The sequence below is a fragment of the Lipotes vexillifer genome, unplaced genomic scaffold (genome assembly GCF_000442215.2).
Source record: "Lipotes vexillifer unplaced genomic scaffold, Lipotes_vexillifer_v1.1 scaffold682, whole genome shotgun sequence".
Taxonomy (NCBI): domain Eukaryota; kingdom Metazoa; phylum Chordata; class Mammalia; order Artiodactyla; family Lipotidae; genus Lipotes; species Lipotes vexillifer.
Window position 1 is genome coordinate 112760 of NW_006785962.1, and position 13197 is coordinate 125956.

General features: G+C 35.0%; 1 protein-coding gene across 4 annotated transcripts in view; it reads left to right on the plus strand.

The window, feature by feature from the left end:
• Positions 1-3295, plus strand: part of LOC103087476 (cysteine-rich hydrophobic domain 1 protein) — a 36004-nt gene extending 32709 nt beyond the window's left edge. Inside the window, exons 4-6 of one of the 4 annotated variants that reach the window (XM_007458343.1) lie at positions 1315-1371; positions 1627-1686; positions 3010-3295. In XM_007458343.1, coding sequence (XP_007458405.1) covers positions 1315-1371; positions 1627-1686; positions 3010-3060 — 168 coding nt within the window. In that variant the 3' untranslated portion in view covers positions 3061-3295. The remainder of the gene's footprint in view (positions 1-1314; positions 1372-1626; positions 1687-3009) is intronic. The other 3 variants (XM_007458346.1, XM_007458345.1, XM_007458344.1) reach the window with 3 other exon arrangements.
• The last annotated feature ends 9902 nt before the right edge of the window (positions 3296-13197 follow it).

Genomic DNA, 13197 nt, shown 5'->3' on the forward strand with positions numbered 1-13197 from the left:
ATTTTGTTTCTGTGTTCCTAGGATAAATTCCACTTGGTCATGATATAATGATTGCTAGTGTTTTGTTGAGAATTTTGCATTTATATTCATAGTATTATTTCTTCTTTAACTGTTTGGTAGAATTCATCATTGAAGCCATCCGGGCCTGGGGTTTTCTTTGTGGAAAGATTTATAACTACTCATTCAATTTCCTTATTTGTTACCCATCTGATTTTGTTTAGAGAGATTGTATCAAGTACAGTGGCCCAGTAGTATACTTTAACTGGCATTGTTGCTGATCTGGCCCACTGTAGATGAGCTGAATACAATTGTCATTGTTAACTTACGTGGTTGAACAGAATAGTTTCTTATGTTGGTGCTTTGGAAATCATGTCAGATATAGTCTGTTTGTAAATCATTTAATTTTAACTAGTAGTTTTAAAATTTAACAATGTCTACTAGCCATTTTTATCAGAAACCTTATAAACCCTTTCTTAAAAATAAAAAATGCCTAACAATCCTTAATTTTAATGTTTTTGAAGATTTTGCAAACTTTTCTTACTCCTTGCAAAATATATGCACTCCAGATGGAGAAACTTGTCCTCTGTCTTCCTGTTTACTACAGTGCTGCTTCTGTTGTTTATATTTTTTCCTCTAAATACAAGTTTTCCTACTGGCTGTTTTTATATTTCTTTTCAGTGGAAATTCTGATATATGTTGGCTTGTTTTATTCAACCTGTAGACATTGACTGACTGCTATTTGCCAGGTGTTGCGCTAAGAGCTCTGATAGGAAAATTTTCGATGAGTAATCAGATTAGCTTGGCATATTACATGTATATTAAAAAAGTAACCCTGTGAAAAGGTATATGAAAATCTAGATTTAGGTTCATAAATGAACTACTAGGAGTACTGGTAATTTTGTTTTGTTTTGTTTTGTTTTTTGGGTTTTTTTGTGGTATGCGGGCCTCTCACCGTCTCAGCCTCTCCGGTTGCAGAGCCCAGGCTCCGGACGCACAGGCTCAGCGGCCATGGCTCACAGGCCTAGCCGCTCTGCGGCATGTGGGATCCTCCCAGACCGGGGTACAAACCCGTGTCCCCTGATCGGCAGGCAGGCTCTCAACCACTGCGCCACCAGGGAAGCCCCTGGTAATGTTTTTATAATAGTCCAGTGAATGGACTCACAACACAGAGTAATTTGTACATATTTCATTTTGAAAAGAAAAACAAGAGGAGAGAATAATGGGATCTTACAAGTAAGCAGAAGAATATAGATACACATAGTTTACAAAGCTCTTCAATTCATCTTGTAACAAAGTCTTGATTCTTTCTCTTAGACCAGAAGATCAATTCAGAAGTTGTTAGAGTGGGAAAATAACAGATTATATCACAAGGTAAGAAAGTTTAAGCAAGTAAGTGTCCCATACATACTTCCATTAATAAATTGAAAAAATGGGAATTTTTCAGGCCACAAAAGCATGGATTAGAGAACTAATACTCAATTTTTAATATATACCCTTTACAAAGTATTTTTAAATGCAATGTTTTGTATCTTATTCCTGGATTATTGTTCAGTGATTTATTCAAATGTGTAGGTAATAATTAGTGTAAATTGCTATCAAAATTCCTAACAAACTTTACTTTCTTAGCTTGCTTTGCACTGGAAGTTGACTAAAAGGAAATGTGAAACTAGCAATATGATGGAGTATGTAAGTATGCAGTTACCTTTAATTACATTTTTTGGATTCCATCCTGAATGTTACATTGTACTATATTTATCATTTGTCAAATCTTCTTTCTACCTTTTTTCTCCTCAGCTTGAACTTTTGTCATTTGGAACATAGAGGTTTCCTTTCACCTTTTTTAGATTTGTAGCCAACATAAAATATCTTGAAAGCTGACAATTATTTAGATCTTAGAAAAATCTTAGCTAGTATGCTCAGATGAAAACATTGCATAACCTTAATCTTCTTTTTAACATACGTGCAAACCATCGCATATGGTGATGGGCACAGCTGCTGCTGAACAAAATATTTCTAAATGTAATCTTGTCAAAACTTACATAAAATAGGAATTGACTTCTGAATTCTGGATTCCTTTCCCTGGCTTTTTTTCTTAGCTGATATTTAACTTTCAGTGAAGAAACTATAGATCCTAATTTTTTTTTTTTTTACTAAAAGCTATGCAATCTTAGTCATAAAGCATAAATCCACATATAACCAAAGTGACAAATTCAGCATCATTAACATTCAAAAGAATATGAAATTTATCCAAGCTTTAAATACATGTAGTATTTACATGTACAAGCTTTTATATACATATAGTATATATTTAATAATAAACATTCCATTTCTATTTCATAAATAAGGATTATTATGTATCTTTCTCTACTTTGAATAGTTTTGGGGGAAATGTGCAAATGACCACAAATCTAAAATTCTCTATAGGTAAAATCTTATATAAACTATTGTAAGTTTATATAAATTTATAAACATCTTAAGTTTTTATTATTATATTTCCAAACCTGTTTTAAATTTAAATGTTTTAATCCACTTGGACACTTTATTATTTTTTACAAAAAACTTCTAAAAGATAGTAATACTCAACCGATATTAGCTGCTTTAATTGAAAAATAGAGGGACGTAATATATATAAAGGTATTTCTTCTAATCCATGTAACAAAATTTTAATCCCTTCGACTTTGCTAAAAAAGAAAGGGGGGGATTGAGGGAAGATGGGAAAGACATTAAAATGTAATAGGTTTGCTTTTCTACACCTAAACAGTTACTGTAAATCAGGTGATAAAAGCTATTAGCTACAGTAAGTAATTATGTTTTCCAGTTTAATTGCCAGTCTAATGATAATCTGTGGTAAGTTCCTTTTGTAACTGTTTTCTATATTTCACTTGCTTTATAGTACAGGATCAAAATATAGTCATGTGAAAAATGATTATAGACTCTCTGGGTTATATATAATTTATAGTAAATGAAAATTATTTTGTCAATATATTTTTGTTTATTTTTATTTTACAGGTAATACTAATAGAATTCTTACCAAAATATCCCATATTCCGACCTGACTGAGGGATTTTATTCAGTCACTTCTGTATTACCTGTCATTTCCTACCCTTAGTGCCTTGTAGATGATTTTGGAATGAAGATGGTCTCCTTTGCTGTGTTCAACTTATTCTTTATAATGGTAGAATATTCTCCTCACACTTTCATTTGTGTTGGTTTAAGAAGAAATTTTGCACATCTTTTTTGTTGTTAAATGAGGCTTGTGTTTTGCACTGTCAATTTTTAAATAAATACACACACACACATACATATATGTATATATATATATATATATATATATAGCCACTAAAAATAAACATCAGTGCTGGTGTTTAAAAAACAAAAACATGTTCTGAGCATGCTGCCTTATAATTTTCATACTCACTGTTTCTAAATATGCATCATTTTTCTAGGCTACTTAATGCTCTGTAATCCCTAACTGGACATACATAAATAAGCTTTTGGTAGCTTCTAGAAATGGTTTTACTCTTACCTGCTTTTAAAGGACATGTAATTAATAGCACTGGTTTTGTCCTGCACTTTGCTAAATTATCACTTACGTTAGTGGATAAAATATTTAAACTCCTTAAGACTTGTAAATATTGTCTCTTTGCGTAATGTAAAATGTGATATGCCATGGTTTACAGAATGTAATGTAACTCTTAATGTATTGCCAACGATTCTGCATAGATTTTAATATGAATGAAGTTTGCAAGCATCCTTTTGAATGTAGACTGTTAACATGCTGTTTTATGGCAAAGCCATAATAAGTATGTTAAAAATTTCAGGTGTGGGCAGGGTTGCCCTTTGTAATGAGTGGATTAAAATTGAAATCATTGTCTGAGATCTGCATTGCACCTGAAACCAAGAACCTTATTTTTTCCATTTAATTCAGTAAATCTCATTTTGTCCTCTACTCCCACCCCCAAAAGAATTCATTTGACATCTGACACATTTCATAGCCTCAGTCTCCTCATTTATTTCCCTTTATGTATCCTTTCCTTCATTTGGAAATACACAAAATTATGACCTTTAAGGAATGTTTCAAGATTTCAGACGTCTTAGGAGGTGTCTAGACCACCCCTCCATGAAAGCCACTGCTAACCCCTTTCTGGAGTTATAATAATCTACTTTGAGAAAGAGAGAGAGCTAATTGAAAAGCTGTACCTAAAGTGGCTGATTCATAATTGATTAAATACTCTTAATCCTCTTTTTGAGGATCCTTTGTAAACATTTGGATATTATTAATGAGGAAAGATAAGTATTTAGACAAAAGTATTTTAGTTTATAAATTAGCCACATGTTGCCTTTTCATTGGTATGTGCATATTTCTCTATTTCTCTTCACATTATTATGAGAGCACCACCCTCTAATTCTTCTAGATTTGAATTTTTAACATAATGAAAGCTTTACATTGCATTAATTCAACTTCAAATTTGTGCCTGTATATAGGCATTATTTGTAATTCTTAGTGCTAAAAATAAAGTATCTGGGACTGAATATTCTATTTATCATCTTAGTCTTAATTGCTTTTAGTAAACTTACTAAGGCAAACATTCATCCCAGTAAAGAGAACAATCATTTCTTCATACAAGGTCAAGCCTTTTAAAGCCACTTTTAAAATTTGTGCCTAATTTGAAATCCACAGTCCTAGACCAGTAAAAGAAGAGGGGGGAAAAAAGATACTATTTGATATGTGACTGTAATTTTTTGTGCAAACACTTTTCCACCTCCCTCTGTAGAACCCCATTATTACCGCCATACCCAGAATCTCTAACTTTTAATATATTGTGTGTGCCTGCAAAAATCATTTGTCTGTCTGCTGCAAAATTGAAGGTGTATTTTTATAGACAAAGTGGAAACCTGAAAATGCATACCAAATGTCTTGTTTTCTAGATAAGGTCAGGGAAAAATTGTATCTATGGTTTATGTTCCAGCTAGTATCATCAGGTTTATGCTTCAAACTGTGACAGTTTAATACCAAAATTGATTTCTAGCATAGTACAGAATTTCTAATTATCACTGATAGAATAATTACTTTTAAGTGTCAACCCTTATAATCTCATTTTTTCCTGTAAACTTAGAATTTGGCCATATGATGGTCATAGTAACTTTTTCTGCCATGTATAAATCACACTTGTTTTGCTCAAAGAATAGCAGGAAGTAGTGAATTGTTTCCATAAAACAAATAATGAGACAGGAATAGAATGCATCTGGAGGTGACAGAGTATATAATTCAAGTCACAGTAGTATTTATCATAAAAAGCATTTACCAGCATGTGTAAACTTAATTTTAAAACCTTCTCTAGGGTACTTCCCTGGCGGTCCAGTGGTTAAGAGTTCACCTTTCAAACCCACAGGGGGTGTGGGTTTGATCCCTGGTTGCAGAGCTAAGATCTCACATGCCTCTCAGCCAAAAAACTAAGATATAAAACGAAGCAATATTGTAACAAATTCAATAAAGATTTTAAAAAATAGTCCACATCAAAAAAATCTTAAAAAAAAATAAAACCTACTCTAATAGCTCTTAAATTTATTATCTTACTGTTCATTATGCTGGTCAATTCATTTTCTTGAACTACTCAGAAAGTACACAGTTTTCTTTTTTTCTTTCTTCTATGACTGCTTTTTCAAACTCGTTTCCTTTGGAGGGGACTGATTAGCAGTTGAGTATTTTGGAGTCCTTTAAGGGATTTGTTTTCGTTTCAGTGGTATTGGCAGCAGTGAATGCTAAAATGACAGAGTACACTGTGGACATTAACTTCTCCCCCATTGACCTTCTTTTCTTACATGCTCAGGATACAACATGTCAAGTTAATAAAGTATTTTTGTGACAGTTGTTTTTTGATTGAAGAAACTAATTTTGAATTTCTTTGTTGCATAATATTTCTTTATGAAACCTGCGTAGATGTTTCCAGAGAAAATAACATGTACCTTACAAAGCTTTGAGGTTACAAGTTAAAACTGTTCCTTCTCTGACTTTCCATTATGCATCTCCACCTCCATAAATTGTGTATAAAATGAAATAAGCTTTGGGCCTCCCTGGTTGTGCAGTGGTTGAGAGTCCACCTGCCGATGCAGGGGATACGGGTTCGTGCCCCAGTCCGGGAAGATCCCACATGCCGCGGAGCGGCTGGGCCCGTGAGCCATAGCTGCTGAGCTTGTGCATCCGGCAACGGGAGAGGCCACTACAGTGAGAGGCCCACGTATCGCAAAAAAAAAAAAAAAATGAAATAAGCTTTAACATTTTTCAGCTACTTTTTGTTCCCTTCTACCTGCTATGTTAATTTAGGAAAGAGACCATTGTAGTTAAATGTTAGAAGTAGATGGAGAAGTGCCTTGTCTTCTTTGAATAAAGATAACATTTTATGCTGAAGGAAGCAGAATGAATGAATTGGTAAATCATTATATTTAAAGCTATCCTTTTCAGCTAAGTGCAAGAATATTTTGGTAGTACATTATATTTCTTCTATTTATTATTTAAAGCTTGTTTCCTTGGTTTCCCCCAATCATGAGATATATTAGTGAGAAAATATTACAGAACAGGACTGTCAGTCACTTACATAACTAGTATAATTCTAATGCTAGTAAACATGTAATTTAACATGGTTCTGGAAAAACAATGGTCTTTGAAGCTCTACCAAAACCTACTTAAGTATTTAACACACATGCAATTCATATTATTATGACCAGTAAACACTAATGTCTGATCAGCTAATCAAACTGTGTTACTGTTTAGCACTCTACCATCTTAATGAAATTTTTTCTTGTTTTTTCATAATTTGAGTGAAATTCCATAACATTTGTAAGCCTTCAAACAAGTAGGGATTTTTTTTAATGTAAGAGAGCTTTAAAAAAATCATTAGAATTTTATTTTGTTTACAAATAAATTGCCACTTAAAAAATCAAACCCCACTACTTAAACATAAAGCCTCCAAATAGTATTTTATTAGAATTGATTATATTGACCTGAGGGGATATAGAAATTGTATACACCCGTTTAATTGGAGCAATTTCACATAGTGGAAATACTTTCTGCTAATTTGATAAGATGCTCAAATTCATTGAAATTAGGTCCTCTTATGCCTATAAAATTCTGCTTTAATCCATTTTGCAACAATTGTCAAATTGTTTGGGTTACTTTAAATGGTGAACTATTGGAAAATTTTCCACAATCAATGAATAGGTTTTATTAATAATACCTGTTCATGGAATATGTGGACTAAATATAAGGAGATACATATATATGTATGTATATGTATACATCTCCATATCTTGCCCCCAGTTTCTCTTTCCTGATTCTGAGCCAGCCTTTTCATGTTTATGATGGCAACCTGAGAATATGTTCCATTTTCTGTGGACTTGGTCAGATTCATACTATATGAGGAAATGATCTAATGGGCTCCAGGCAAGTCACTTACATTACATGTCAGTCTCTTCATCTGTAAAATCATGGGATTGAACCTAGAGCTGGACAGAAAATTAGAGGTCACCTGGCATTCTGTGATTCTAGGAATCCTTAGGGAATGTTTACAGGATCTCAGAATGATTTTTCACACATCTACTACCCTTGGTGGAAACTCTCAGTACCCTACACACAGTAAATGATTGATTTGCCAACTGGCTCCTAGCTGATGTGTGTTCATATCACACAGACTCAACCTGATGCCTGCTAGACCTCAGCCCCTCCATGGTGATATGAATGATTGCAGTTTCCCTAGGAACTGAGGAATGAGGTCTATGGGCTTTACCTACATGGAATCTGACTATATGCAGTTGGTACCTGGGCAAGAATTATGGCTGTGACAACAATGGAGATAAGATAGGACCCACTTTGACATTAATATGAAAAAGTTTCATATCCTATCCAATATCTGCGTCAGTGTCTTATTTAGTTCCATATCCTCAAAAACATCTGTTGGAACAAATTGGTAATCTTAGATGGAAAGGAAAGTGGTATAGAAGTCAAACCCAAGTCACTTCTGGTTTAATTCATAGCTCTGCTGCTTAATTCCTCTGTACCTCATGTCCTCACTGTGGAAGTGGGGACAATAATCTGGACCTACCTCACAGGGGAATTGAGGATTTTTTCATATATTAATGTGCTTTTGAAATTGACTGAAGGATATATTGTACATCATAATTTGGTAATTTCTAAATAGAGTCCTTTAAGTCTATGTTGTTATGTTTTCTTTCTCAGTCACACCTTACAGAATGAGTATTGCAGTTAATCTATTTTTTTGTAGTAATTTTTGTTATTAATCCCTTATGTGTTAACATGGGTAACTGTGTTATATTAATACTTGATTTAAGGAGGAAAAGCATGTGGATATAAACCAATGGTTCTCAACTTGGGGCAGATGAAAATAGCAGTGGGGTCGTTCTTGAACCTTTTTCAGTATTTCAAAAAGTTATATTAGAAACCATACATTTACCCAAAATATTCCTACTGCACAAGCCAACTAAAACATTGAATTACACACATTTGCTTATATTTCTTTGATTCTAACACTGGTTATCATACACTGATCAGAAACTGTGAATGGTGGTTATGCTTTTGATTAATTTTTTAAATGAGAAAGCCTATTGTTACATGCAATTTAATAAATAAAATACTTGAGAATATGGGGAAGGAATAATAAAGGGATCCTTACAGTAAAAATGTTGGGAGCCATTTTTATAAAGGAACCAAGATTATTTGACCTCTACAGGTTGCTTACCTAGTCCCTAAATAATGAAATGCTAGAGTGTGTGTGTGTGTTTTGGCTAGATTGGGCTATATAACTTCAGGTTAGAATTTGTCTTCATTTTTTTCTGTTTCAGGATGATATAACTGAGCTAATTTATCTGGGTGTGTATGTGTAAATCATACATACACACACATATAGGATCGCAGATGTGGAAAGTGTTATAATGTCATGTTCTAGCATTGGAGTAAATATCAATATCTGAGTCTCAAAGTAGTTCTGTTTATAAAGTCAACATGATGAGTCAAGGCAATAATTTCTCAAATGTTCCTTTTATTCCTGCTTATTTTGTTTGCTTTGATCTTTGCTTAAGTTTTTAATTTTTCATTTTTATAGTAAGCAAGTAGTATAAAATTGATTTAATACCTGGACTTTGAAACAAGTTACAAATGTTTGAAATTATATAATCTGCAAGCTAGTTTGCCATCCTTGGACTAGCCACGTACAAATATGAGTCTCAGCTACAAAAACAGGAAATCCTGGTAGCTAGAAGGTGGGCATTGATAGAAATATTTGTTTGAAAAGCCTAGGACTTCTACTTTTTGGCAGAGGATTCCTGTTGTGACAGTTTTACCAGAAAAGGATAAAAATGAATATGTCCATTTAAGCCGAGAACTTTCATGCATCTTGTATTGTTATATAGCCTGTGGAATGAATCATTTTTCTCCCTTGAGTTCGGGAGTGACTCCCCTGGAAGAACTCAACCTATATACAGCTGTGCCAAAATGAAGGATACCTGCCTCTCTGAAACTTTCACTGCTGCTTCTGTCGTTGTTCACTTGTCAGATATTAAATTTTATTATCTCAGGATGCAAAATTACAATAAAGTGCAAATCTGTATTAATGAATTGTGTGTTCTTTGGTGCATCTTCCTTTCTTCCTTCCATTTCCTGCTTTCATCATTATAAAGTAATTAAGGATTCCTTTTAAAATGTTTGTTTTGCATATTGCCCCTTCCCACATTTGCTAGTGCTATGTCTAACCCTGTAAGTAATTCATGCTATCTGTTGGCTTTGGGGGCCTTTGTTGTGCCCAGTGTTTGGCATTTGGCTAAGTAGGAATTTGTTTCTAAACAACTTTTCATTCACCCTGCATGCCTACTTGTGAACTATAAAAATAAAAGTACAGGGCTTCCCTGGTGGCGCAGTGGTTGAGAGTCCGCCTGCCGATGCAGGGGACACGGGTTCGTGACCAGGTCTGGGAAAATCCCACATGCGGCGGAGTGGCTAGGCCCGTGGGCCGTGGCCGCTGAGCCTACGCGTCCGGAGCCTGTGCTTCGCAACGGGAGAGCCACAACACTGACAGGCCCACGTACCGCAAAAAAAAAATAATAAAAGTACAAGTGGAGTTCCACCTTACCAAGCATAATGTTTTAGTGCAAGAAATGTTGAAATGTGAAGCTACTTGGGGCAAAAGTTTTGACTCTTGATAGCAGACTATATAAGACACTCAAGTGTTAACATTCTACTTGAGTTATTATTACTTAAGATGATTAACATGCAATAATATTAGATTTTTTAAAAACTTATCCCAAACTTTTGCAAATTTAGCAAAACAGCAAATGTAACATAATAAGAAAAACTGATGTTTCCCAGTATCTTTGGTAATTGTACTGAATATTTCAAAAAGACTATAAATTTCAAAATGTTAAAGCAGAGATGACACACTTAAACCTACAGAGAAGTTTCATGTTTTGTTTTAAAATTCTTTTTTGAAACTTTACTATGTGGATGGATAAAAATCTATACTTTTCATTGATAACTTCTTGGATGTGGAGTAGGATATGCTATGTAGGAAATACTTTTACATTGCATTTAATATTATTGAGGGCAGAAGCCACATGCCTTTAAATCTGTCATTAAATAACATTCACCACTTTATGGGATGCTTCACTTACCTAAATGTAGGAAATTCTCTGGGAGATAGAGAATTCTTCAGTTGTAATTACCATAAATCTGAGTTGTAATCCCTGTTCTATCACCTGAGTGACCTCTAGCAAAAATCAGGACACTCAGTGAGCCTGATTTTATCCATCATCTCCAAGGTAAGAGGTTGGGTTAGATCAAGGTTGCAAACTAAGCTATAACCAGTCCTCAGACACACGTGTCTTTTTGACCTGCAGAATTTTTTTTCACACATTTTGAATTAGTTGCCAGCATTTAAGAGACTTCACGTAGAAATACAGATTTCTGGCTTCCCTTGAGAAATTCCACATGTGAACAATCAGCAAGAGCTGAATAGCAACCTCCCCCTTTTTGATGGAGCATTTATTTTCTTACTTTTTTTGTGGGGGCGGTGCCGGGGGAAATGATTGATAAACTTGACCCTGTAGAGTTGAAGCAAAATTGATCTTTACACATGCCACAAACAAAGACAATGCCAACAAATGGGTGTGGAGAACATTTGTGCAAATACATGTGTAATAAGAATATTGACATCAGCATTACTCATTATAATAACGGAACATTTGGAAAATACAGCCATTAAGAAGTACCAGGTAAGTAAATTTCTGTACATTCACAAAATGCAATGCTATCAATTTGTGTTTTGGTTTTTTTCTTTTTTTAAATTAAAGTATAGTTGATTTACAATGTGGTATTAGTTTCTGGTGTAAGCAAAGTGAGTCAGTTTTATATATATATATATATATATATATATATTCTTTTTATTTTATTATATATATATTCTTTTTCTGATTCTTTTCCATTATAGGTTATTACAAGATATTGAATATAGTTCCCTGTGCTATACAGTAGGACCTTGGTGTTTTTCTATTTTATATATATTGTGTGCATATCTGTTAATCCCAAGCTCCTAATTTATCCCTTTCCCACTTTCCACTTTGGTAACCATAAGTTTGTTTTCTATGTCTGTGAGTCTTTCTGTTTTATAAGTAAGTTCATTTATATCATTTTTTTTAGATTCCACATATAAGTGATATATTTGTCTGCCTTCACTTAGTGTGATAATCTCTAGGTCCATCCATGTTGCTGCAAATGGCATTATTTCATTCTTTTTATGGCTAATATTCCACTGTGTGTGTATATATATATACACACCACATCGTCTTTATCCATTCATCTGTCAGTGAACATTTAGGTTGCTTCCATGTCTTGGTTATTGTAAATAGTGCTGTTATAAACATTGGGGTGCATGAATCTTTTCAAATAAGAGTTTTTGTCTTTTCCGTTATTGTAAATAGTGCTGCAATGAACACTGGAGTGCATGTTTCTTTTCGAATTAGAGTTTTCTCTGGATATATCCCCAGAAGTGGGATTGATGGATCATATGGTAAGTCTATTTTTAGTTTTTTAAGGAACCTCCATACTGTTTTCCATAGTGGCTGCACCAATTTACATTCCTGCCAACAGTGTAGGAGGGTTCCCTTTTCTCCACACCCTCTCCAGCATCTATTCTTTTTTTTTTTTTTTTCGGTATGCAGGCCTCTCACTGTTGTGGCCTCTCCCGTTGCGGAGCACAGGCTCCGGACGCGCAGGCTCAGCGGCCATGGCTAACGGGCCCAGCCGCTCTGCGGCAAGTGGGATCTTCCCGGACCGGGGCACGAACCCGTGTCCCATGCATCGGCAGGCGGACTCTCAACCACTGCACCACCAGGGAAGCCCAGCATCTATTCTTTTTGATGATGGCCATTCTGACTGGTGTGAGGTTGGAGCATTTATTTTCTGTTTTTCCAATGTCATTACTATTCCCTCTTGTCTCCCTGAAACTCAGGTTATTTTATTTGTCTTATGGTATAGTTAGAAAGGAAGCAATATATTTCCTGAACCCATATCTCTTTCAAAATTATGGAAAAAATACAGACTATGATAGCTACGTGTATTATTTTTTAATATTTGGTGGGATGGGGGATGGAGAGAGTGCCTTTTTTGTGGAAAGGAAGTGTTTTCTTACAAATGACCTATGCGGTTGAAAACTGTCGCCTGCCATATCAGTAAACAAAGGGTGTTGCAGTCATCAAACCAGCAACCACTGCAGCCACCCCCAACTGTGCACTCTGAGGGGATTCAAGATGGAGAAAAGCAGGGCTTCCCTGGTGGCGCAGTGGTTGAGAGTCCGCCTGCCGATGCAGGGGACATGGGTTCGTGCCCCGGTCCGGGAAGATCCCACGTGGCGCGGAGCGGCTGGGCCCGTGAGCCATGGCCGCTGAGCCTGCGCTCCGGAGCCTGTGCTCCGCAACGGGAGAGGCCACAACAGTGAGAGGCCCGCATACCGCAAAAAAAAAAAAAAAAAAAAAAAAAAAAAAAGATGGAGAAAAGCAGGATACTGCTTATCAAAAGAATGATTTCAATGAGCCCAGACTCTTGCATCTACCCATATAGAAAAAAGCTAAATTCATTAACTTGAGATGTCCAGCTTTCTTTAATTAAATGTAATCGTTTGATGTTCTGACTACCTG